The 27,975-nt window shown below is 34.6% G+C and overlaps 2 protein-coding genes across 11 annotated transcripts in view; one reads left to right on the forward strand and one right to left on the reverse strand.

Annotated features, from left to right (window-relative positions):
• The window catches only part of SLF1 (SMC5/6 complex localization factor 1), a 79,525-nt gene extending 62,377 nt beyond the window's left edge, over positions 1-17,148 (forward strand). The window contains exons 16-21 of the mRNA XM_028089322.2: positions 8,796-8,941; positions 9,930-10,093; positions 10,876-11,009; positions 12,956-13,048; positions 13,461-13,643; positions 16,232-17,148. Coding sequence (XP_027945123.1) covers positions 8,796-8,941; positions 9,930-10,093; positions 10,876-11,009; positions 12,956-13,048; positions 13,461-13,643; positions 16,232-16,713 — 1,202 coding nt within the window. The 3' untranslated portion in view covers positions 16,714-17,148. The remainder of the gene's footprint in view (positions 1-8,795; positions 8,942-9,929; positions 10,094-10,875; positions 11,010-12,955; positions 13,049-13,460; positions 13,644-16,231) is intronic.
• Positions 17,149-25,850: 8,702 nt separating this feature from the next.
• MCTP1 (multiple C2 and transmembrane domain containing 1) overlaps positions 25,851-27,975 on the reverse strand; it is a 505,859-nt gene continuing 503,734 nt past the window's right edge. For all 10 annotated transcript variants that reach the window (XM_088023395.1, XM_088023389.1, XM_088023396.1 and 7 more), the window contains one exon: positions 25,851-27,906. In XM_088023395.1, the coding sequence (XP_087879521.1) occupies positions 27,835-27,906 (72 nt within the window). In that variant the 3' untranslated portion in view covers positions 25,851-27,834. The remainder of the gene's footprint in view (positions 27,907-27,975) is intronic.

Here is a 27,975-nt window from a genome sequence, read left to right on the forward strand (position 1 = left end):
TTGGCATATATATATATATATATATATAAGTTGTTCTCTCTTTAAAATTTTGAGATACAATTTCTTCTAACAGATCAAAATCTACCCTAAATCACTGGTGTATGGCTTTGTTCTAGTCTCCTGCCTGATCACATTCTCTCCCTTTTTTTTTCTTTTTTTTCATTTTTCTTTTTAAATCTTCTTCTTTCTTTTTAAAAACAACTTCTTATCAATTCCTTCTATAAAATCTTTTATAATTTTCATCTTTACAATCATCTGCCATCCCTTCATTGTATCAACCCTTATTTTGTACATATATCAGTCATTCTTCCTTTAAAATTTTAGCAGGCACTTTCTTCTAACAGACCAAAATATGCCCAAAAGCTAGTGTGGGGGACTGATCTATGCACTAGCCTGCTCATATTTGATCATATTCTGTTTTTTTGTTTTGTTTTATTCTGTTTTTGTTTGTTTTTTTCTTTTTCCTTTTTTTTTTTTTTTCTCTTCTTTCTTTCCCTTTCTTGTCCCCTGGTTTCAGGTCTTTTCTGATTTGTCTAGAGTATATTTGCTGGAGACGTTGTTAACCTGTTAGCATTCTGTTCTCTCATTCATCTGTTCTCCTCTGGACAAAATGACAAGATGAAAAAAATCACCTCAGCAAAAAGAACAAGAGGTAGTACCCTCTGCCAGGGACCTACTCAATACTGACATTAGTACGATGTCGGACCTAGAGTGCAGAATCATGATTTTAAAGATACTACCTGCGCTTGAAAAAAGTGTGGAAGTTATTAGAGAAACCCTTTCTGGAGAAATAAAAGAACTAAAATCTAACCAAGTCGAAATCAAAAAGGCTATTCATGAGGTGCAATCAAAAATGGGGGCACTAACTGCTAGGATAAATGAGGCAGAAGAAAGAATCAGCGATATAGAAGACCAAATGATGGAAAATAAAGAGGCTGAGAAAAAGAGAGATACACAACTACAGGATCACGAGGGCAGAATTCGAGAGATAAGTGATACGATAAGATGAAACATTAGAATAATTGGGATCCCAGAAGAAAAAGAGAGAGAGGGGCAGAAGGTATATCGGAGCAAATAATAGCAGAGAACTTCCCTAATGTGGGGAAGGAAACAGGCATCAAAATCCAGGAGGCACAGAGAACCCCTCTCAAAATCAATAAAAATAGGTCAACACCCCGACATCTAATAGTAAAACTTACAAGTCTCAGAGACAAAGAGAAAATCCTGAAAGCAGCTCGGGAGAAGAGATATGTAACCTACAATGGTAGAAACATTAGATTGGCAACAGACCTATCCACAGAGACCTGGCAGGCCAGAAAGGACTGGCATGATATCTTCAGAGCACTAAATGAGAAAAATATGCAGCCAAGAATACTATATCTAGCTAGGCTATCATTGAAAATAGAAGGAGAGATAAAAAGCTTCCAGGACAAACAAAAACTAAAGGAATTTGCAAACACAAAAACAGCCCTACAAGAAATATTGAAAGAGGTCCCCTAAGCAAAGAGAGAGCCTAAAAGCAGCATAGATCAGAAAGGAACACAGACAATATACAGTAACAATCACCTTACAGGCAATACAATGGCACTAAATTCATACCTTTCAGTAGTTACCCTGAATGTAAATGGGCTCAATGCCCCAATCAAAAGACACAGGCTATCAGATTGGATTAAAAAACAAGACCCTTCAATATGCTGTCTGCAAGAGACTCATTTTAGACCCAAAGACACCCCCAGATTGAAAGTGAGGGGGTGGAAAACCATTTACCATGCTAATGGACACCAAAAGAAAGCTGGGGTGGCAATCCTTGTATCAGACAAATTAGATTTTAAAACAAAGACTGTAATAAGAGATGAAGAAGGACACTATATCCTACTTAAAGGGTCTATCCAACAAGAAGATCTAACAATTGTAAATATCTATGCCCCTAACGTGGGAGCAGCCAATTATTTAAGGCAGTTAATAACAAAAGCAAAGAAACACATTGACAACAATACAATAATAGTGGGGGACTTTAACACCCCTCTAACTGAAATGGACAGATCATCTAAGCAAAAGATCAACAAGGAAATAAAGACTTTAAATGAAACACTGGACCAAATGGACTTTACAGATATATTCAGAAATTCCATCCCAAAGCAACAGAATACACATTCTTCTCTAGTGCCCATGGAACATTCTCCAGAATAGATCACATCCTAGGTCACAAATCAGGTCTCAACCAGTACCAAAAGATGGGGATCTTTCCCCGCATATTTTCAGATCACAATGCTTTGAAACTAGAACTCAGTCACAAGAGGAAAGAACCCAAATACATGGAGGCTAAAGAGCATCCTACTAAAGAATGAATATGTCAACCAGGAAATTAAAAAATTAAAAAAATTCATGGAAACCAATGAAAATGAAAACACAACTGTTCAAAATCTTTGGGATACAGCAAAGGCAGTCCTGAGAGGAAAATATATAGCAATACAAGCCTTTCTCAAGAAACAAGAAAGGCCTCAAATACACAACCTAACCGTACACCTAAAGGAGCTGGAGAAAGAACAGCAAATAAAGCCTAAACCCAGCAGGAGAAGAGAAATAATAAAGATCAGAGCAGTAATCAATGAACTAGAAACCAAAAGAACAGTAGAACAGATCAACGAAACTAGGAGCTGGTTCTTTGAAAGAATTAACAAGATTGATAAACCCCTGGCCAGACTTCTCAAAAAGAAAAGAGAAATGACCCAAATCAACAAAATCATGAATGAAAGAGGAGAGATCACAACCAACACCAAAGAAATACAAACAATTATAAGAACATATTATGAGCAACTCTATGCCAGCAAATTAGATAACCTGGAAGAAATGGATGCATTCCTAGAGATGTATCAACTACCAAAACTGAACCAGGAAGAAATAGAAAACCTGAACAGAGCTATAACCACTAAGGAAATTGAAGCAGTCATCAAAAATCTCCCAACAAACAAAAGCCCAGGGCCAGATGGCTTCCCAGGGGGATTCTATCAGACATTTAAAGAAGAATTAATACCTATTCTCCTGAAACTGTTCCAAAAAATAGAAATGGAAGGAAAACTTCCAAACTCATTTTATGAGGCCACCATTACCTTGATCCCAAAACCAGACAAAGACCCCATCAAAAAGGAGAATTACAGACCAATATCCTTGATGAACATGGATGCAAAAATTCTCACCAAAATACTAGCCAATAGGATCCAACAATACATTAAAAGGATTATTCACCATGACCAAGTGGGATTTATCCCTGGGCTGCAAGGCTGGTTCAACATCCGCAAATCAATGTGATACAATACATTAAGAAAAGAAAGAACAAGAACCATAGGATCCTCTCAATAGATGCAGAAAAGGCATTTGACAAAGTACAGCATCCTTTCTTGATCAAAACTCTTCAGAGTACAGGGATAGAGGGTACATACCTCAATATCATAAAAGCCATCTATGAAAAACCTACAGCGAATATCATTCTCAATGGGGAAAAGCTGAGAGCTTTTCCCCTAAGGTCAGGAATGCGGCAGGGATGTCCACTCTCACCACTGCTATTCAACATAGTATTAGAAGTCCTAGCCACAGCAATCAGACAACAAAAAGAAATCAAAGGCATCCAAATTGGCAAAGAGGAAGTCAAACTCTCACTGTTTGCAGATGATATGATACTGTATGTGGAAAACCCAAAAGACTCCACCCCAAAACTGCTAGAACTCATACAGGAATTCAATAAAGTAGCAGGATATAAAATCAATGCACAGAAATCAATGGCATTCCTATACACCAACAACGAGACAGAAGAGAGACAAATCAAGGAGTCAGTCCCATTTACAATTGCACCCAAAACCATAAGATACATAGGAATAAATTTAACCAAAGAGGCAAAGGATCTGTACTCAGAAAACTATAAAATACTCATGAAAGAAATTGAAGAAGACACAAAGAAATGGAAAAACATTCCATGCTCATAGATTGGAAGAACAAATATTGTGAAGATGTCAGTGCTACCTAGAACAATCTACACATTCAATGCAATCCCCATCAAAATACCATCCACCTTTTTCAAAGAAATGGAACAAATAATCCTAAAATTTGTATGGAACCAGAAGAGACCCCGAATAGCCAGAGGAATCTTGAAAAAGAAAAGCAAAGCTGGCGGCATCACAATTCCGGACTTCCAGCTCTATTACAAAGCTGTCATCCTCAAGACAGTATGGTACTGGCACAAAAACAGACACATAGATCAATTGGACAGAATCGAGAGCCCAGAAATGGACCCTCAACTCTATGGTCAACTCATCTTTGAGAAAGCAGGAAAGAATGTCCAATGGGAAAAAGACAGTCTCTTCAACAAATGGTGTTGGGAAAATTGGACAGCCACATGCAGAAGAATGAAGCTGGACCATTTCCTTACACCACACACAAAAGTAGACTCCAAATGGTTGAAAGACCTAAACGTGAGACAGGAGTCCATCAAAATCCTAAAGGAGAACACAGGCAGCACCCTCTTCGACCTCAGCCACAGCAACTTCTTCCTAGAAACATCGCCAAAGGCAAGGGAAGTCAGGGCAAAAATGAAGTATTGGGATTTCATCAAGAAAAAAAACTTTTGCACAGCAAAAGAGACAGTCCACAAAACCAAAAGACAAGCGACAGAATGGGAGAACATATTTGCAAATGACATATCAGATAAAGGGCTAGTATCCAAAATCTATAAAGAACTTATCAAACTCAACACCCAAAGAACAAATAATCCAATCAAGAAATGGGCAGGAGACATGAACAGACATTTTTCCAAAGAAGACATCCAAATGGCCAACAGACACATGAAAAAGTGCTCAACATCGCTCGGCATCAGGGAAATCCAAATCAAAACCTCAATGAGATACCACCTCACACCCGTCAGAATGGCTAAAATTAACAAGTCAGGAAACGACAGATTTTGGCGGGGATGCGGAGAAAGGGGAACCCTCCTACACTGTTGGTGGGAATGCAAGCTGGTGCAACCCCTCTGGAAAACAGTATGGAGGTTCCTCAAGAAGTTGAAAATAGAGCTACCCTACGATCCAGCAATTGCACTACTGGGTATTTACTACAAAGATACAAATGTAGGGATCTGAAGGGGTACGTGCACCCCAATGTTTATAGCAGTAATGTCCACAATAGCCAAACTGTGGAAAGAGCCAAGATGTCCATCGACAGATGAATGGATAAAGAAGAAGTGGTATATATACACAATGGAATATTATGCAGCCATCAAAAGGAATGAGATCTTGCCATTTGCAACGACGTGGATGGAACTGGAGGGTGTTATGCTGAGTGAAATAAGTCAATCAGAGAAAGACGTGTATCATATGACCTCACTGATATGAGGAATTCTTAATCTCAGGGAACAAACTGAGGTTTGCTGGAGTGGTGGGGGTTAGGAGGGATTGGGTGGCTGGGTGATAGACATTGGGGAGGGTATGTGCTATGGTGAGCCCTGTGAATTGTACAAGACTGATGAGTCACGGATCTGTACTTCTGAAACAAATAATGCAATATATTAAGAAAAAAAAAAGAAGATAGCAGGAGGGGAAGAATGAAGGGTAGTAAGTCGGAGGGGGAGAGGAACCATGAGAGATGATGGACTCTGAAAAACAAACTGAGGGTTCTAGAGGGGCGGGGGGTGGGGGGATGGGTTAGCCTGGTGATTGATATTAAAGAGGGCACATTCTGGGTGGAGCACTGGATGTTATGCACAAACAATGAATCATGGAACACTACATCAAAAACTAATGATGTAATGTATGGTGATTAACATAACAATAAAAATTATTTAAAAAAAAAGTTTAAAATCAACAAGAATTAATTTTATGGGACTGAATGAACTAATGAGGATGAGGATTATGACTTTTTGTTTGCAGCATTGCTGGGTGAATATTATGTTTTTCCACTTTTAAGGAAACTTTACAACAAATTGGTAAAATATACTATCCTTTGTAAACAAAGATGAAATGCGTACTTTTTCTCCCTACCTTATCTCTGTGGAAGTCAGAAGCTTCTTAGTATTATTTTCATGGTAGTATAGCTATTTGCATAAGTTCAATAAGAATCTGTTCTCCTTGTAACAGGACACAATTGGAAACATTGGTTGTGTTGCCAAAACTTTGGCTGGAATGTCATATTTGAGAATGTGCATAGAATCAGATATGACCAGACAGCTTTAAAGAACTAAAGCTGACTTCATGGAGTCATTGAATCCCCTTGGAAAAACAGCCTGGTACCTTGCTTTCAGGGTTCCCAGCAGCCTTACCAGGTAAACAAGGTCACATCCTGGCAGGCTCAGAAACCTGGATATTTTGGAGACCTCAAGAAAAGAGGAATTTATCCACATCTATAGGTATAACAGACAAAGTCTGATGGCAGGACCTTGGCATGGCTGCCTAGTCTCAAGATCTTCTAAAAATTCAATCTGAGGGGTGCCTGTTTGGCTCAGTTGGAAGATCATGCGACTCCTGATCTTGGGGTCATGAGTTCAAGCCCCACATTGAGTGTAGAGATTACAAAAGAAAAATACACAAAACTTTCAAAAATAAATAAAAACTGAAAGTTCAATCTGAAATTCCTTATGGAAAGTTCCAACAAAGCAGATTTAGAAGAGCCTGTATGATCAGTAACTATTCTTGCTGCACTTATGTAAATAATCAGGCCAAGTTTACTGAAACTAGACTTAATTTTTAAATGACTTAGTCTTATTGTGTTTATATTTGATTAAATGGAGGGGGCTGTAGAGAGAAAAATTGTTCAGTAATACACTTTTATAGATATCAAATTCTGTTGCTGTTAATTGTCTTTGAGGTCTTGTTTTCTGCCTGTAAATTGGACTAGATTCTGAATTTGCTCCCACCTTTCTGACTTGGAAACTCTGAGAACTGAAACTGCCCTCTTCCTGAAGCTGTGCAAGCAAAAGCTGGACAACTTGATATAAACTTTAGAGAAATTACCACAGGAGTTCATGCATGGACTGTCTTTATGCCTATTGCTGTGTGGCCACTCAGAAAACTCACCAGAGACATTGAAACTGCAAACCATGAAAATCTTTCAGATTGCCACTGCCTGCATTTGCTATTGTTTTGGTTCCATAGAAATAATCTTAGTAAATTCCTGATATTTTGTACAATGTAGACCTAACTTTGGGAGCCCACCAGTATCACTACCTCCTGAAAGGAGACACAACTCTTCCAATTGAACTGACCAGTTCTCAGGGCTAAGATACTGGTTCAGTGAGATGGAGCAACCTATCAACTCAACTTCTAGAATGTGAAACTTCTTGGGAAGTTTCAAAGACAGAAATGAAGGGGAGCAGAATGTGCTGCCCCAGAATGTGCCACTTTAGCATGTGGGTTATTTTGAGCTGAAGACAATCAAGAATCACAAGACTCAGGAAGAACTTTTCATTACTCTCTTAACTGCCTAAAAGAATGTAGATAGAGGGACTTGTCTAGGAAGAGAGCTACCACCAGAGATAACTACAAAGTGTATAAGATAGATGTGGTAAGCTAGGTCAAGTTTGGCAGAGCCTGTTTGTTCAGATTCCTGTCTGTGTTCCATTGTCTCTGCATAGCATGTCAAATACTTATTTACCAAACATTTGCTTTTCCCGTCTTCCTGAAAATTGTCCTCCTTTCCTTTGAAGCCCCAGACCTCCATCCCCATTCTTCTTAACTCAGGATGGCGTATAAACCTCAGTTACCTGTCTTTGAACCTTTCATGTCTATGAGGCTCCCATATGAAAGGAATTAAATTTTTCTCCTGTTAATCTGTCTTATGTCAATTTACTACACCAGCCAAAAGAACCTAGAAGGATATAAAAAAAAATTTTTCTCCCCTACAGTAGTGAATCTGCTGTGTTGTATAATATCACAACTTTTTTCTCCTGTCTGTTTTAGTTTTAGCTCCCATAGTGTCTTGTTGATTGGTCTTATTTATTCTTTATATTCCACTTTACCATCCATTCTGTTACTTATGCAGAGAGTGTCAATGGAGTATTCATAACATTGAATAGATTATTTTATGTGGCAAATAGTCATTCCAGTTTTTCATTACTTTCAGTTCTTTTGTATATTTATGCATCTCCATGTTATTGGAGAACTTGAGGTTTTTGGAAGAAGAGATTTGAGGCTCTTGGTGTTTTGTCAGTTTTGTTATTTAAAATTACAGTTCCCTCCCCCCACTTCCTGTATTAGAATGCGTACAAACTTCTAAGGAAGTCCTTATACATTCTCTTGTCTTAAACTGTCCTTTTCTTTACATTTATTCCTCCTCTACAGTGATAGGTTTCAAGGATGTTGTCAGGGGAAGGGGTCTAATTTCTTTCTTCCTGTCAACTCAAATAACATATGTGTCCATTAAAAAAAACCAAGTACTGGTTCACTAAAGGCACAACCCTATTGTGGGAAAAGATCTTTAACATGAATCAGAAAATATAGTGATAAAAATCCCATACCTATCTATTCATATATTATCTCTCTATTCATGTATGTATTACCTAATTTCAAGATGTTTATTTAAAATAATAGAAATTATTGTTTCAAATGTGAGAATATGTGCCATAAAATTTTTTTTTCTTGAAAGGCAAGGAATAAGAGTATTAACCGTTTTGGGGGGTTTAAAATTATGTGGATGAATCTTACTGGTGTAGGAATCATCATTTGAATGAATAAAACCTATGCAGAAAATATTCTATAGACAGAACTTTTATAGGGTATAGCAATAACTATATTTACTTCTTTCATTTTGTGCAGACTTCTCTTCACAGGAATTAGAGATTTTCATTTGTTCCTTTTCCTCTTCCTGGCTTCAAATGTTTGTTGCAGAGGCAGTCTTTAAAAAGTTGTGTTTACAGGGTTCCATCAGTGTTTCTTCTGAGCCACTCTCTCTTCAGAAAATGGTAAGACCACTCTATTCTTCTAATTGCCAAGAAGTGAGTTCATAAATTCAACTTTAAGATGTTTGTTATTTCTAATAATTGGACAGAGCTTGTTAACCTTAAATCTTTCAAATTTATATAAATCTATGTAATCTTTCAAATCTATGTAAGAGTGGGTATTTTTCAACCTCAGAAATGAAGTGTAATTAGTGATAGAAATTTTAATTACTTATTTGAGAGTAATTAAGGATTGATAACAGAAAAATAATACAGAAACTTTAGTCTCCTAATCATTTGCTATAGCACATAAGATAATTATTTTGAAAAGATCTAGATCCAAAAAAATTTTATGTAGTATTTAATTGTATTTAAAAAGCAAAATTTGTAGATGATGCCAAAGGTTATTATTTTTTATCTTATATACACATGTGTAAGCCCCATTTGATTCAAGGTTTTCCGGTTTTATCTTGGTTATCCTTAGTATCTACTGTCTTCAGCAGTTTCTTCAACAAATGAGAAATATGCTTGTTTATTGGTTGGATTGGGCAAATACTGTTTTGCAGCAATCCTTGTCCTTAATGACTTTTGCTCTTCTTACTCCACTTATTCCAGACTTTTTTTCTGTCAAAGGAAGGCATTACCAAAATGGAAATGACAAAATACCGGTTGTACATAAACCACAAATATTTAAAATATGCAAATGAACCATAACAAGTTAGGCATTAGACTAATCCAAATGAGAACTTTGCTAAAAGAATATCAATAGTGAATTTGAAAAAATAATTATTTTCAAGAAGACATTTTTCTTTTTGTGTCTGTTATGTTAATGACCTGGAACTAGATGCTTTCTTATTATTTTAGCATGCTCAAATGAGAAAGGATAGCAACCATAGTGATAAAACCAAGAAAATATAACTAAATGTAATGGTGAAATGAATCAGGTAATTTCTTTTGACTGCTTTCCAGGTCTTTGTAGTTGAGAAAGCAATATAATACTATTTTGCAACAGGTATATTCCTATTTGCCAGCTTTGGGGAAGACTGGTGTGCCAGGGACTGGAAAGATGCAGATAGCAAAGAAAATAGGACAGCGGCCTTGCCTTGAATCTCAGAGAGCCTTATTAATGCTGAATGGTGCGAAACAGAAACAAGTTGAAGGGCTGCCAGAGTTACCGTAAGTTATGCTTATGGATCACCTTTTTTTTCTTTTTTTTTTTTTTAAGTATAGCCCCTTTTTGGACACATTCTTTAAACTTTATACTTACCTCTAATGTTGTGTGAATTATACTGCAGAGCAGAAAACTGAGTTTGAGATGTATAAAATAATACATATGATCAACATTATTGCTTTAATTCAAGGTACATGTTTTCTCTGTGTTAAGATCAAGTGCTTTCCAAAAAAATACAACTGTTTCTCAAATTCTTTCACACTCGTTTTGCCTATGTTTAAAATTACTATTTGTATATAATAAAGATTGGATTTCAGAATCCATAGGCATGTAAGATACTCTGAATTGTTACAATAGCTTCCCCCACATGCAAAACCTTTTCTAAAAGTATGCTGTAAAAAATTCAGAAAACCTTAAAATGTTTTTAGGAAGAATCAGATCAGAATATGAAAATAAGAATGGGGAGCAGGAGCCTGCATTTGGATCTTAGCATTTTGCTTTTTTCTCTTTGCCAAATGTAGTTTACTTGGGCTCTTCCTCTATGTGACATTCCATATTCATAAACTTTTCAGTGGGCAGTTGGGGGTACAAAGTTAATAAAAATGAATGCATAAAAATTTGTTTCTACACACTTGGAATAAATATAAAAAAACAAGCAATAAAGATTTGAATGAATGGGGGTTTAAATGAACAGGAGGCTAGATTTTAAAAAGTACTCACTATGTAATGTACACTGCCATGCCTTCGTGAAAAACAAGCTTTCATTTTTTTCTTACTTTATTTTCAGAGAGCTGAACCTTGCTAAATGTTCCTCATCGTTAAAAAGATTGAAAAAGAAGTCAGAAGGAGAATTATCATGTTCCAAGGAGAATTGCCCCTCTTTAGTTACAAAGATGAATTTTCACAAGACTAATCTAAAAGGTATTCCAAGTAACTAAGTTAATTTATGCTAGGAACTTCTTGATTGTAGTTGATATTTGCAAGTTTTACACACTGGCCCCGATGAATCCTTGAACTTGACTAGGTCCAGAAAATACCTTCTTAGATAGCATATTATTATTTTTTTTTGAACTGTCATGTGTGCAGAGAAAGTGATTGTTTAATATTCAGTATAATAGAATATTTCCTCCCCATTCTTTCTCCCCCTCCTCTTCAGATATTAGCTCATATTGAGCTCATTCCAGACTTGCCCGCCTTACTTTTCTATTCCACCTCAACCTGTGCAGCTTGGGATTAGAGTCTTTTGATTTGAAAGTATAATTCAGTCTTCATCTCTTTCAGTCCTAGACATTTTGTGAACAAAGAATGAGGAGTAGGCTATGTTACATAGCTGTGTTAAGCATATGGACTCTTTTCTCCCAGGCATTGAGCCCAGACTATGAAATGTGTTTGGCTTTTGGTTCTAACTATACTGGAACCTAAGTACCTAAAGGATGGAGTAACAAGAATAGTGCAGTAATAATTCACTTCAGCACCTCTTTTACTTAGTGACCTCTTAACTCACAAATATGTTAACCTTCCACAAGTCTATACCTGACCAAAGGAAATTGCTGAGTCTCTTGCTAATGAGCTGTATTGTGCTTTTAATACAAAAATTATCATTAGGACACCAGTGTAAACAGTAAGAGTAAAGCTCTTATAATCTCTCAACATGATAAAAGTTCATAATTGCATTTGATGAATTCAAAATAGCTGCCCATTTAGCTCAAAATGTGAAAAATGTATTAAAGTAGAACTCTGGTATTAACTACACAAACAATGTCCTTTTTCTTTGTTTATTGTGTCAGAAAGTAAAATGAATATGAATGACTTTAGTCTGAATAGCAGAGGGAACTGGGAGGGAGGAAGAGAACTGAGAAATAGTGGAGAAAAAACTTCAAAAGCTTTTCCTTGCATGTAAAAGAAATGTTTTGGTAGAAGTTACAGAGATAATCTATAAAATTGAACACTGTAAAAATGTGCTACGTAGTATTATAGCAAGAAAGGGTTTGATTCAGTATTTCATTTGTTTTCTAAGCAATTGCTTATTAAAAGTTTTTTTAATTCCCTTTACATCAAATTATCACTTACATCTTATTAATCTTGGTTACAACAGAGATGGATATAGACCCTTTTAGCCAGCAGGCACTAATTGCATCCCTCCTAGAAAAAACTTTACCATTTCATTTGTCACTCTTATTCAGCTTTAAATGGTACTAGAGTTTTTTGTTTTTTTTTTTCCGTGTGTGTGTGTGTGTGTGTGTGTGTGTGTGTGTGTGTGTGTGTGTGTGTGTGTTTATATTAAGATTCCCCCATTTCTCCTTCTCTGTGCTGCTGTAGCCAAGCCAGACAGCCTATTGAGAAGCAGCAAACCATCTGTTAATGGATTTGAAGTTCTGAATTATACTTGAGTGTGTAGAGGCACTCGTGCTTAGCCAGAAACATTCATTTGAATTAAGCTATAAATGCTGTATAAAAAAGAGCCATACATTTAACGTAGGTTCATGAATAAATTTAAGAGAGGGCAATTGCACTCTAAACTTTTATTGCTGCAAAACCCAGTATTTTTGGTGTTCTCTGATCATTTGGGGCTTTTATAGCGGGATTGAAGCTTTAAACCTTGAACTAGGGGGAGACAATGCCTGTATTAAACCTTTTGCAGTAGAATTTCATTGCTGAGTTGCTGATAGAATAGAAGCTCTATGGATTGGTGGGTATCCCTCCCCCCCCCCTTTTTTTAATGTGAGAGATGTTTAGACCAGTCAAAAGGAAAACTCAATAAATAATTTTCTGGCATGGGGCCAGATCTTCTAGTTCATGCCCTTTGATTATTTTCTTTAGTTGATATCTTGTCTTCTCTGGAATAATCTATTAATTTTTTATGGCAGGAGAAACAGCCCTCCATAGAGCTTGCATAAATAACCAAGTGGAGAAATTGATTCTTCTTCTCTCTTTGCCAGGAATAGACATCAATGTTAAAGGTAAGTTCTGTATTTTTGTAGTCTGATCCAGTGTCTTAATGTTTTTGGTATTAAATAGTATTATGTCAACATTAAGAAAAATCATTTAAGTATATTTACCTAACATATCTTCAAAATACTACCAGTCGCAAAACCAAGAAATTCATCATATATTAATTTATAACTAATAGCGCAGCAACATTTTTTCTCCATATTTTGATAGATCTCAAAATCATTATATTTAAATTGTTTTAATTTATTTTTCTTACAGTTTGAAATAGGACTACACCTCAGGCATTTTTATCAAAACATGATATTTCTATATGAAGGAAGCACCTAAAAGTCACACTGATAAAGGAAGCAGATTATCAGTACTTTACTACCAAAAGACCTACTTTTGCTGTTTTAAAACTTGCCTTGATTTCTAATTTAGACAATGCTGGCTGGACGCCTTTGCATGAAGCCTGTAACTATGGCAACACAGTGTGTGTCCAGGAAATTTTGCAACGTTGTCCAGAGGTAGATCTGCTCACTCAAGTGGACGGGGTGACTCCTTTGCATGATGCACTGTCAAACGGACATGTGGAAATTGGCAAGCTGCTACTACAGCATGGGGGTGAGTGCATTTATGCTAAACGGGTTTTGATAAATTATCCAGTTTTTTAGTGAATTCCCTCAGAGGTAGATAGCATGTTATGTTTAAGGTCTGCAAGGAAAAATCCCTTTATTTCATATTAATGAAAAAGATAAAAAGTCTCCGAGAACAAAAGCACCTTTTATTTAATAGGAACACCTTTTCATAATATGTAAATATTTATTTATTTTTATTAATTATAAAGCCTGTTTAGTTTTGTGTATGAGAGTGTATTTTGAATTGAGTGTGTTTTAAATATTAATTCTTTTACTTAAAGTGTGTGATGTCGTTGTGAACCAGCCATTTCTGAAAGCTTATTAATAAATGAATTTAAGTGTTCCATTGTGGTTACTAAGGTTTTCCATTCTTGTTTCATTTCTTGTGTATAACTGTTAACTCGATTAATCTTTTTTTTATGAGTCATTTCTTTACAGACTACAAAAAGAAATATCCTAGAATATCTTTTCTTCATTCACATTTTGCAGTTAATTAAGTTACAGTGGGAAGATTTTTTTCGAATGGTGGTAACTTGTGCAGGGGTTTTGTGAGGGAGATAACTTGAGCTTAATATTTATCTGCTGATTTTTCTGATTTTTGATCTCTGCATTTCAGAAAGCACCCCCACTCCCCTCTTCAGTAACATTCTTCTTACATGTGAACTGAATAATAGAAATTTTATGTTAAATTTTGCTGATAACTAATTTGTGTTTTAAAAGAGAAACAAAGGAAAAGTGATGACTAGTTTATAATGCAGAAATAAAAATTTGTGTAAATTTCCTGTTACTTTTATTTGTGCTGATTTTAACTGGAAATGTAAAATTATTTTCTCCTATAGTTAAAGCTATTTCATTCTGAATGAAAATAAAATGCATATTTTCTTTAGATCTTCCGCCCTCCCCCCCCCATGTATATACATATGTGAAAGGTCTTATAGCTTGGTAGCTTAAGCATTTTGGTTATTTATAATCTTCTCCTGCCCCCTAAAGGCCTTAGTGTGTCTGTTTTACTGACACCATTTCATAATCAATATATTTTTCAGTTCTTCCACTTTTTTTAGTATTATATGTTTACTAAACTATAATGTTCTGTCTCCTCTAAGTGTTTTATTTTTCTACTCAATCATGTATGTGACATTCGAAGCCAATATTTGGCCTTGCTTCAGATGATCTAAGCAGTATAAGAGCCATTACTGTATTAAGTCCAACTCTGTAGAAAGAGAATGGGATTATACTGACCAAAGTGAATTTTTCCAGGGCTCTTGTTGAAGAATGGTACATGTATGAGTTCATTGTCATAAGAGAAGAAACCTACTTGTAGTTGAATTTACTGAGGTCCTTTGGCAATTGTACAGATTAAGCTTTGCCTTAGTTGGATTCTGAGTTTGGACCTACCAAGTGGTTTAACACCATCATTAAAGTAACTACATCATCTCTTCTCTGTGTGTTATTCAGTCTTGAAAGAAGTAATTTCAGAAGTTTATTTATGTCTCTAAAACCTTTGTTTACTTTTGGTATCTTGTCCATAATTTGGGTTTTTTTTTTTTTAAAAAGAGGGGTTACTTGGTGCACTTTCTTCATTATATTATGAAAAGAGTCCTAATTATGATTTAGAATTTTATTTTTTCCATAAAACTAAATTATATATTATCAGTGGTTGATCTTTTATATTAAACACATTTTATAAACTAGGCTATTACATATGTTTCATCAGATTCGTGATTAGGAATTTTTGCAGCTATACTGTGTTCTCTGACAGTATGCTCTTATGTTGTATGTAGGATCTTCTGATTATGTCTTCTAGTACTAAAACCTTATATCTCTTATAACATTTTTACGGCAGAGTGCATAAATAACGACAGGACTTGACAGACAGAGGGGTACAAAGTACTCAGTGCTATGTGACCAAATACTGAGTCATTGTTGTTTTACCCCTCCCATATTATCCTTTACTACCTAGGGGATAAACTCTTCAATGTTTGCTAAGTAGATATATAGGTTTAGCCAGGACAGAAAGATGAAATCTGACTTTTGACTCAGAGCAGTTAACATTTAATTTTTTGTAAATCAGTTACGTATACTAAAAATTGAACATAAGCAAAGGTAAATGAAAAGTGTGATCTATGTCTGTGCATGGTTTTATAGTCTACTCTGTTGCAGTCACCTGTTAGCAGTGGAAGGAGGTAGTACTTCTTTCTCCTTGGTGAAATTATAAGATCCCTTTAAGACTGTTACACAGATTGAAGAAGAACATATTTTGTAAATATCTTCTGGGAACACTGAAATTCTTACTTCAACCTGACAATTTATAAAGTTTTATATGCTTTTTTAAATTTGTAATTATGTATTTTTTTATTGAACTAAGGCATGTGTTTTTAGGCGTTGACTAGAATTCTGGGTTTTTTTAATGTACCTTTATTAGGAAGTCAATATGTATGGCCAGTTAATTTTGTCAACATGAATTATTACGAAATGCCGTAAACGGAGACCTGGATACTTTGGGGAAATAGAGAAAACAACTGTTAAGCTGCCAAAATAAAAATGTTTTGATGTTGTGCATTTTCTTTTTCACAGGCCCAGTGCTTTTACAGCAGAGGAACTCTAAGGGAGAATTGCCCTTGGATTATGTGGTATCATCTCAAATCAAGGAAGAACTATTTGCTATTACAAAAATAGAAGATACAGTGGAGAACTTTCATGCCCAAGCAGAGAAACATTTTTACCACCAGCAACTTGAATTTGGCTCATTTTTACTTAGTAGGATGTTGCTAAATTTTTGTTCAATTTTTGATTTATCTTCAGAGTTTCTCTTAGCTTTCAAAGGGTTAACTCATCTAAATGAGCTGCTTGTGGCTTGTAAGAATTATAAAGAAACTACCAGTGCTCATACTGACTGGTTATTGGATCTTTATGCCAGAAATATAAAGACATTGCAGACGCTCCCAAATATTCTTAAGGAACTGCCTGAGAATTTAAAAGGGTGTCCTGGAGTGCACACTGAGGCCTTATTGGTGACATTGGAAATGATGTGCCGTTCAGTCACAGAGTTTTCATGATGATGCCAAAAAATATGAGTCAACTTTCTAAACATGCTTAGCTTGCTTTGTCATTTCGTATGGACTTCATAGCTTATTAACAAATATTAATTTGATTTATTTATTGACAGAATTTGCAGTTTTGCTAAATTTCAAAAGCACTTAAAGAACTTCTGCAAACCTATAATGTAGGCTTCTTTTTTCCATGTTGTAGAATTTGACTCAAAAGTAAAGAGTTTCATTTGGTATATACCGCTTTCATTAATCTTTATTATTTCCTGATCTGAAAGTGATATTTATTTATATTGTACATGTAAAACATTTTAATTTAAATATTTTTTGAAATCAGAATGTTCTGTCCTCTCTTCCAGGGATTTAAGGACTTAGAATCATGGCAAGGATATCCATGCAAATGTGCACCTATAAGCATGTAGCTCCCTGTTTATTCTCCATAGGCTGTTGGACTAAAATATTCAGTTTTGTGTGTTTGTAAAATAAACATTTCTAAAATTTACAATAATAATATTTTCTTGGTTTTTAAATGCAGTGAATGTGCCAAGTTTGACAGTTTGATCCCTTGATCTACTTTAATAGTTCATGTACAAAGTTTATTTCTACTCCATGTAACCACTGTTCTGTAAGTGACAACATACGTTGCATAGTAAGTTTTGCCAAATATTAAGATTATAAGTGGCAACTCAGTAATAGATTTGAGATTATCTAAAATCTTAATGTGTAGTATGAATTTACATTTCAATTTGCAGTTTTTTCCTAACAGCAATTTATAGTAAAACTAAAAGAAAGGGTGTGGATAATAACCACTTTTGAAATTGGAGTTACTTTCCTAGTGGGAATAAGTTACATTGTGGTACAGCTGGAAAAGAAACATTAAAACTTCCATTTAGCTTTTATGTAACTAAAGTGATGATCTCAAGGAATTAATCTGCTAAAGAAGCACACTTTAGTTTTATCTTAGAAATAGATCTTTTAACGAGATACAAATTCTGAGTGTTTTATTACTGGGTTTATAATCTAAACTGAAAACTGCTACATTAGTATATCAGCTCAATAAAAATCAAGGGTTTTTTTTTTTTACTTATATTTTTAAATCAGTAATTTTTTACACATACTTTAAGAAATATTAGTTGTTTCTAGTTAGCCTTCAAATGTCAAAACCTAAAAGTCTCGTTAATATATACTGAATCTGCCAGAGTGTCAGAGAAACCATGACATAGCAGAGACTATCTAAGGAATATTAAAATGCTCAGAAAGATTTAGTAAAGTGTTTCCCAACATGATGAATAAGAACATTTTCATTCCGAAGAATAGCCACTTTACTTCATTTGTGAAGGCATCTGGAATAAGGTTTACTTGGTCAACTAATATAAGCCTAAAAAACATATTTTGACATCTAACAGGCATACTTATATCTAATTTCTTATTAACTAAATTATAAGGCAGGTTTGTTTCGAAGCTATTGCTTTCCTACTTGTCAAATGAAAGTAACACCAGGTATTATCTGTGTCATGATAGAATTCTTAGCCTATCACCTTGTATGGCACTTAATAAATGTTGCTTCTTTTCTAATTCTTACCTCCTCTTTTTAGTTATAACAAATTATTTAAGCAAGATAGTAATTGGTCAAGTTGGTAATAATTCTAAATTAATAAAATAACCAACATCATGAGTTAGGGTATTGCACTGCTAAGAAAAGTAGTTTTTTAAATTAAATGTTCTTAAGAAATATTCATCTAGTTGCAATTAGAATTAATGTTTCATAACTGTTCTTTCTGCCAACTTCTACAACTCATGATATGAAGTATTAACACTAAAAAAATGCCATTGAGGTCTCTGCCTATTTTAATAAGGTGTCATTGTAGTTTTGCACTTATTCAGAAGTACCACTTGGCAAACAGATTACTGTTTTCTGTGTCCTAGTTAACAATACCAGTATATGTACATGAATTTAAACAAATGTATATGAAATTTAAACTTTCAATGAGAAACTTTTTTTCTAATATTATTGCTTAAACTTTATTTTAGAAAATATAATAATTGCTTCAGATTGATCTTAGAGGTAGAGGAAATAGAAATATTAATAAATAAAATTCATAGGCTTTTCCAGTCCTCGCTTTTAGTTGTAAATGGCTCAGAGTTCCAGCAACTGAAGGCAAGGCTGAGTTATGCTATTCTTTCTTGTACTTTGCTAGATTTCATATCTGTAATTCAGTAGACTTGTGTTAAAAAAAAAAAAGCCTATCAAGGCCTTTATTACAAATGTAAATAAAGGCTGGAATAAGATTTCTGAGCTTTTAAGATGCAGCTTTCCCCATATGTAATCTGTAGAAATATTTGGAATATAAAAGATTTTAGAATGTTTACTGGCAGCTCCTTAGGAAGGGTCTTTTCAAAGTTAGAGTTTTCTAGCTTGTTATTAATTTCCCAATGCAGAAAAAAGTAGTCCATTTATATTACACTTTCTGTCATTTCCTTAATTCCAAGATGACCAGGAAAACATTCATCCTTGTATAAATCAAATGCGAAATCAATATTTTTATTGTTTCTTGAACACCTACTATGTTCTAGGTGGTATTGCTTAACGGGCTGACTACAATAAAAGTTCATAAAAGTCTAGGAAGGTAAATTAGATTGAAATATTGTTACTTTTATTGCCCTCTGTGTAGGCTGTTGAAAAAAATTTCAGTTTTGTGTATTTTACAGTAATAATTGGTTTTCTATTTTAGTTTTTAAATGTGAATATCACACAGATCTAAGAGTTTAATCCTTCAATCACTATGATTTTAGCAATTATGTTTTAGAGAGTAGAATGTGGGGTGTGCTTTTGCAGTCTTCGCGAACTAAGACGCATTCCCAGGTAAATACAAATGCATTAATGCTAGGATACTTTATCTAAATGCCAGGAAACATTTGCCATTTTTGTCTATGCTGTTACAGAAAGTTAAATGAATACCTTCACATGAAAACACTGTTGCTGGAATGTGCAATCCATATGCCTTTACACACCTTTCAGTTAAGTTATGAACTCGATGAGAGCCTGTCACTGTTGCTCCTGAAGCAGTAGGAAGGGGTCATCTTTGAGTGACATGAGGCACTCTTTCCCGCAGGCATTTATCACGTAGCTTCCACGCCAGTCGCACCTCCTGCTGACGTGGAGCTCGCAAAGTTCTGAATGATAATTGTTTTTATAACAAATGTGGATTGAGTTAGAAAGGTCAGCGATGGCATTATTGGAATTAGGCTGTGCCTGGTGTTGTCAAAACTGCAGACATCAGTTCCACGGAAACATGGAATAGTTAACTCTTGTAAATCAAATTATGTTATCAAAAAATTCACCTTGTAGATTGAAATGAATTGTGGTAGGAGGATATACTCTGACAATTATTTACAGAATTAGAAATTATTGGACTAAATCAATGAGAAGAGACTGTGGTATTTATTGTTTTTGCTTGGTTCCAAAGCATATATCTTTCAAGGTATTGCAAATTTTATAAAAAGAAGACCTTTTCAGATGAAACAAAAGATAATTTTAACATCATCGATCACTAGATTTTTTTTAACGCTTTTCCTCTTAAGTAAGTGCTTGTCTTCAAATAGTGCTTTCCAGTTTATGAAAGCCTCAAGCAACAAAGACACAAACATGAATTTATGTGAATTGTTAGAGGGTCAAATAGATTAAATTACTTGAAAAAGAGGCTTCTTAACATTTTCCAATCACAAATCCAAATGACTCACTTTTAGGGGAGTCTGCTATTTGGGAGTACTTTGTGTTATAAGCAAAATGATAACTTATATATTTAATATACCAATTTTCCCTGTATCTTACATATTTGAATTCATTACTGTAGGCCTTTTTATAAGTGTAGATATGGAGTTTTTGTTATGAATACACTTAAACTATATGTTTAAAAAAAACTATAACTCTTAGTACTAGATGGAAGTAATTTTTTTTATAATACTATCTTTGTACTGTTGAATATACATTTATTTTTTTCTTTCTAAAAACAAATATAGTGAACTTCTCTGGGTTTTTAAACTCCTTGCTGAATTAAGATCCAATAGTATTAAATCAGCAAAGTAACCAGCAGTTACCAGTTGTTAAAAAAACAATACTTCTAATAAAACAACTATATAATATTGTTTATATATGTAATTTATAATATGTAATATTGCCCTTGACATAGACCAAAAAATAAAAGTTCCTTATTCAAGCATTTACAATTAGCCATCTCCAATTAGAATTAAAACAAACATTTCCACCAATTTTTTGTTTTATTGCCCCCAAGTCATTTTAGAATAGTAAACCCAGATTTGGTAAATATAATCTCCCTCTCAAAAGTATCTGAATTGGAGCAAATGAACATTTATGCATAATGGGTGTTAAATATTAATAGAGAATGGCTAACTACTCTTTGGAACATAGGATTTAGTTCTACTGAAGAAAGGAAGGTTTTTAAAAAATCTGCTTGGCAATTCCAGCAGATAAATTGCACTGAACAGAAAATATGGAATCCAGCTTTGAATTTACACCTATTACGCTATCATTCATCTTAATAGTAGATGAACTACAATTTCCAATGATTTTCCATTTTTCTGTCCTCAAAATGAAATAGTCATGTTGAAAAAAATCATTAATCTTAAAGTGGTGACAGATAAAAAGAACTTAGTTTGTTGTCAGTACTTCTCAACTTAAAGGTTAGGTCAGCAATGGTTTATGTCATGACACTGATAAATTTTTCTAATGACCAGAATGGTCTGATTTATAATAGTTTTTTGTTTTTGTTTTAACGAATATGTATCTTTGGTATCTGACTTCATCCCACAGATGCATTTCTGTTTTGCATTGTTTCTTTTTTTTACTACATAGAGATGAAATTACAGAGCAATAAGTAATACTCAGTAAAATTAAAATATGCATTTTAAGTAAAATACTAGTTTTTCAAACATAGGAAGTATTTGACTTTTCCCAGTGGGTTCCTCTGTGCTTCAAAGACCCTGCTGGATGTGTTTTAGCCTGTCTTTGCAGACACCAAAAAGCAGGGAGAACACTCAGATTCAATGAAGGCTACATTTGTCTGTTATTTGAAGGGAAGTTACTACTGTGTTACTGAGAATTTTTTTTCTTATATCATCACAGACCTGGAAAAAAATTCACTTTTTACTATTGATTGTATTATTTACACACTAATGCAGATACAGGTAGCCAGCTCTTCACTGAGAGAATTCTGAGTGAAAGTGTCTTGCCACTGTTCTCCAGAGCATATTACTTTGCACCTCTTCTGTGAAGGCCAAGAAAATGGTTTCTTGTAAGGTACTGTTTTAAGTAGGACAATTCAAAATAGAATATTTTAACAATGATTTTATATAAACTCATTGGATACCAATAATGTAATTACAGTGCACTGGGGAATATCACATTAATGTGTTTTGGTGGGGAGATTTCTCACCTGCTTGTCAGGGGTGTTGTCACAGTCATGGGAGATCATGGGTTATCAAGTACTTCTGTGTTCTCTGCATTAACATCATAATGCCACAAGAATGGTATGTACCTGCTATCCCACCCCGTAAGAGTTATTGTGCCTGACTCTTGGTTATCAAGTGCCAGGTGTTTTGTGATGATCACCCCCCCCAAAAAAGGTTTTCTGTATTATAACTGAAAATGCATTTTTTTTAATCCTACAGGGAAATTTGTAATGTTCAACTTCAAACAAATAAAACGGACCACCACATTGATCTATTTTAAAACTAGTTTTTCAAACATAGGAAGTATTTGACTTTTCCCAGTGGGTTCCTCTGTGCTTCAAAGACCCTGCTGGAAGTTTGCTAGTTCTCTGTGTTAACAGAATCTGCTGTGTAAGAGTTCCAGATCAAAGGTAAGGGGTATGAATACCATCATGTAAGATTGGGTCAGAACTTGGGTTAGTTACCTCCCGTGTTACACAACAAAGTCAACAAAAACACAAATGTTATCCCTCTCTGTATAATAGAAAATAGACACTTTGGTCTTGATCAATTTTTTTTAAGTTTATTAGTTCTTGACACCAATAAATTATTTTCCATGATTTCAGTATCACAGGTTACACACGGATTTGGGCTTATAATTGTCATGATCAGTGCTGTACAAAGGAGGGATGTTTTGAGGGAGTGATGTCGAGTTGAGTTGTAAGGTTTCCAGTTCTCTGGATGGCTTTATTAGAAGATATGTGAACTTGGGACAAGCAATGGTTCTTCCTTCCTCTCAGCTCCCTTCTGTAGTCCAGCTGCCTCTGTAATTACTGTTGACTGTTGTCCCAGGTGGGTCTCCTGTAATCAAGAGCCACCTAAGATGGTTGGGGCCAGGTGTGCACCTTTCTCTCTGCAGTTAGCATTTTCCCTAAACTTCTTACTATTTGGATTCTAGCAAAATAAAATGTTGCCTCAAGTTGCCTCATGCCATCGTGAAGCTTGTCTTTGATAGGAAGTGGGACTGAGCCTGGCCTACCATCTTGCCATAGTAGCAGCAACAAGCCAGGTCTTAGAATCCCTAATGCATTCCTCCTGAGAAGATGTGGTTTGCAGGTTCCTTCACTGACTCAGGTTGGTCGCTCCTTTTCTCTTGAAGAAACACTGAAAAATCTGCAGCAGGGGAGAATTATGTTGCATGTTTACTTTTGCTACAGACTGAAAAAACTTCGGCATAGCTACTTACCTATTTCTGTTCTTAATACAGATAAAGCTTTCAGCTTAATATAGTAATGCTATTAATTGCCTAGAGCAAAACAGCATTGCCATTACTTTTTTTTAAATGGAGTTTTATAATTGTTCAGTAACGTGGAGATACAACCGTCATATATAAAAAAAAAAAAACCTGTCTACAAAAACTATAGCTTGTGCATTTGAGGGACCATTTCTTTGTTCTTAGAATATGAAGAAAGGAAGATCTCAATAAATTAAAACTCATTTGAGACCTTTGGTGTACTTGTTACACTTTTTTTTGGTTCTTAGCACAAATCCCCTTGGGAGAGTGCATACACAATCATTACCTTCCAGCAAACCTTTCATGGTGGTAGTAGCTTCTGCAGCAGGTGACCACTTTGGACATTTAATGTTTTGGGGGTTTTTTGCATAGTATTCTTACATAATGAGATATTTTGTTTGGTGTTTCTTAAATCTCAAAGATTCAGCTGATAACAGCTTCTACGATGTGACTGCCACTGTACAAATGCAGAAAACTAAGGCATAAGACCTAACATTTTCACCCCAAAAAAGAAGGTTTTGTGTTTTTTCTTTCAGTGAGTTACACCAGTCATCCCGGGGAAGAGAAGTATAACTGCAAGGAATGACACTATTGTAAGTATTCATTACATTTTTTATGTGGTTTTAATTCATACTTGACTGAACAATTAGAAAAGGCTAATTCTAGATACTCTAATCAAACAAATGAATTGGCATCTGTACACATACACCTACTCACACTTGACATTTAAAGCCCCAGAATTTAAATAAGCATTCCTTTAATAATACCCGAAGCTTTTGCAAGAAGTATAACGGTGGATCTCTTTACTTGTATTTCTGGAACATCAATGGCCTAGTGATACATTTTTTTATTTGTTTTTAATGCTGAGTACAAAACTCAAAAATATTGAGGTACATTTAACAAGCATATGAACTGAAATTAAAGCCTCTGAATAAGACTGGTTAATACAAAATTACGCCACTTACAGCATTACAGACATTTGGATATTAAGATCAAAATGGGGAAAAAAATTTCCCAGGGTCCCTGAAGAAGAGAGATTACTACTGAATTTTTTTTCTCTCTTAAATGTAGAATAAAATTCTTAAGAAATAGTTCAGAGGATCATAGGGGAAGGGAGGGAAAACTGGGAAGAAATCAGAGAGGGAGACAAACCATGAGAGACTACTCTTGACTCTGGGAAACAAACAGGGTTGCAGAAGGGGAGGTGGGTGGGGGGATGGGGTAACCGGGTGACAGGCATTAAAGAGGGCACATGATGTGATGAGCACTGGGTGTTATATGCAACTAATGAATCAATGAACACTACACCAAAAACTAATGATATACTATATGCAGGCTAATTGAATTTAAATTTAAAAAGATTTTAAATTATAAATTCAATAAGTTTAATAAATTGGGCTACTCAGAAAAAATATATATAGAATAAAATTCTATAAAAGATACTCTCAGAAACCTATCAATTAAATTTTGTTCTTACTATAGCTCCAGATTTGATTTTAATATACTGTCATTGGTTGAATCATTGCCTGTTACAGGGCAAGTCATATAATAGAGATATTCAATAAATGTATCACAAAGCAAAGTCATTTAAAAATATCTTTCAGTTTGGCTGGCTCATTCAGTGGAACATGAGACTCTCGATCTCAGGGTTGAGTTCGAGCCCCACTTTGGGTATGGAGATCACTTAAAATCTTTTTTAAAAAAAACGTTCAATTCAGATTATCCTAGTGTATAGTATGATTCAAATGTAATTTGGAATCCCTATAGCATCTGTCAGTTTGAATCTGTGAACAGTACCAAAATGAGCAAGTATTATGTTCTTTTTCTAAATGAATAAAAAGTTTAAAATATGCATTTCTTAGGAATTACAATTAATAGCAATATCATGTGACTGACCTTTAGGGAATTTACTACTAAAAGACACTGAAGAATATATTTAATAGTTGACACGATTACCGGATTTAGAAGCCTCACACCTATTTGGAGTGACATTTAATCTCTTAAAGATATCTTAAAATAATTACATGGAAAATCTTTCAAAACTAAAGTTAAACAGCCTTCAAAAGGCAAAACTGTACCTGTGTGAGAAGGGGAAAGAAATAGTTAAAATGTTATTAGACACAGTTTCTTCTTTTCAGCCTGTGAATATAGTACTTTTGAAAGCAATGAAGATTCCTCTGAATATCATTTCATGCCTCAAGATATTTTGTACTCTTCTATCAACTTCATTGCATGCTCACTCCTTCGAAGGTAGTGAGTTTCATGCAATAGTCAAGGTTTCAGAGAAGCCTTTATTTGTCCAGTTTCTCTAAGTGTCATTTATAAGAATATGCAAACAGTCCTCCAGCACTCCTCTCTCAACCACAAAAAAAAACAAAGGCAAAGAAAAAGAAAGGAGTACTGATTATACTTAAAAAAGATTTTTTTATTTAATGCAGTGAATGTATAGTCAACATTACCATTGAATTTAAAATCTGAAAGTTGGTAGAATGAAACAAAAATTAGGCATCTGTTAACGGTTACTCTGCACCAGGTACATCTGAAGTTGTACAATATCAGGCTTGTAGACATTTGAGTAGACACTGTCAGCACGGAACATAAATCTCACACAAGGTATAATCAAAAGGTATTTCAAACAAATTATCCCATCAGTAAACTTTCTGTGGTAACATCAGCTTCATGGAGTATTATGTCTAAGCAACAAACAGTGATGGTATGCGGATAGGAGCATGTTATTATAAACACGGTGAGCTAAATAGAGCATATTGAGGTCAAAGCCTTTCTGTAGAAAGGGAATTTAATTGACATTCTCTTTCAAGCATAGTGTATAAACAGATCAAAATAGTTCTATCATAAGAAATAGTATTTAACAACGTCGCTTTAAAATAAAAATACTTTAAAAATTAGCTTTGATGAGATTAAATTTATTTTTAAAGAATCTTCCTTTAGAGTGAAATATATATTTCTGGCTTCTGGCTTTTCTATGTTTTTCATCATAACCCACCCACCCCCTTCACCCTATCCCAGTCTATTAATATAAGTAGTGCAAAACATTTTCTACAGCATTTTTAGCCAAGCTTAATCCCCTACCCAGTCAAGGAAGTAAAACATTCTCACCAAATTATTTCTCTCTCCAGAGGTATACTCCCTTCATTTATCAGGGAGCTAGGTACAAAAACTACCATAAGTTAAGTTTTGGGAATGCAATTTTTAAGTATAGATTCTATGGAAAGTAGTGAAACATTTTTTTAAAGGCAAACTCCCCCCTCCCCATAAGCAGGTTTTTTTTTTGTTTTTTTTTGTTTTTGTTTTTTACAAAATAGGTTTCATGCATTCATATTATCAAGAATGATTAGTTTTTCTATAAATGAATATAATGAAACACTGGCATATCACTTAGCACACTAGCATTCTTTACATTAAAATTCACACTAACAAAAATCATACTATGCATTAAAGCATTTCAGTAATCTATGAGAAAGCAGATACTTTTTGTGTGTGTGATAACACATAAGTATTAAATATTTTTAGAGGCACAGAGACACCAAAAGCATCACGGATTTAGGTTGCTAGTATTTTTGACAACTGGGTTGCTAACTTGCTAACTCGGTACAAATTAAAGTAGTGGTAGGTATAAAAATTCAGATAGGCAATCATTTATAAACCTGGCAGTATTTATGTGTAATCCTGTAGAGATTTTAAGGTTTTAGATGGAATGATAGAAGGTTTGGAAGGTTTCTTTGTAGAGTGTGGAAGATTATCTTGACAGTGAATGTACCTTCACTCATTAGCTTAAAATAAGCTGAGTCATATCTCAGTAATTTGCACAGGAATGAAATTCAGGATCTGAAGTCAGAGTCTAAGTTAAATTGAAATGCATCTGTTCCATAATTCAGATTTTGGGATTCCCCCCTTCCCTTTTGAAATGTATAAAACATAGAAAATTGTAATGGATTACTTTTCAGATAAAAAAGTCACATAAAAAAAAAACTTTAAAAATCAAAATGACATTTATGTTTTATGTAGATTTAATCAGGGCACAGCTGAGCATTTAATGCAATATTCTGGTGCTTCCACTTGTAATTAGAGAAGTGTATATCTATCTCCCAACGTTACCATTCTTCTATTTGTTGTTCCAGTGTGTTATTATCCACAGCCAACAAGGCTTTCACACAGCAACAGCTAAACCTTTATCAAATTGAGTCTGTACAACGGAAGTATATTTTCAAAGACATGAGGTACACTTGTACACTATTTACAAATTCTCTCGATCATGATAAAAAGGCAAAATAAATAAAAAGCAGGAAGAAAGGAAATGCTGCAGAGGCTGAAGGCTTTTTCTTTTATCTTCCCAAACAGATGCTGGTCTCCTCAGTGCTGGGGGCTGGCTAGCCAAGATTGTTTTTCTTCCTTTTACATGGGCTATGAGAAGTATCTGGTTTCAGTTCTTGGTATTGCACCTGTTTAAACAGAGTTCAGAGAAAGTCTGGTCAGGTGGTCACTTTCTGGCAAAGGAAGGAAAAGCAAAG

Source organism: Eumetopias jubatus, unplaced genomic scaffold (genome assembly GCF_037043125.1).
Source record: "Eumetopias jubatus isolate StellerSeaLion01/CBP00866 unplaced genomic scaffold, mEumJub1_p1.0 scaffold_5, whole genome shotgun sequence".
Taxonomy (NCBI): Eukaryota; Metazoa; Chordata; class Mammalia; order Carnivora; family Otariidae; genus Eumetopias; species Eumetopias jubatus.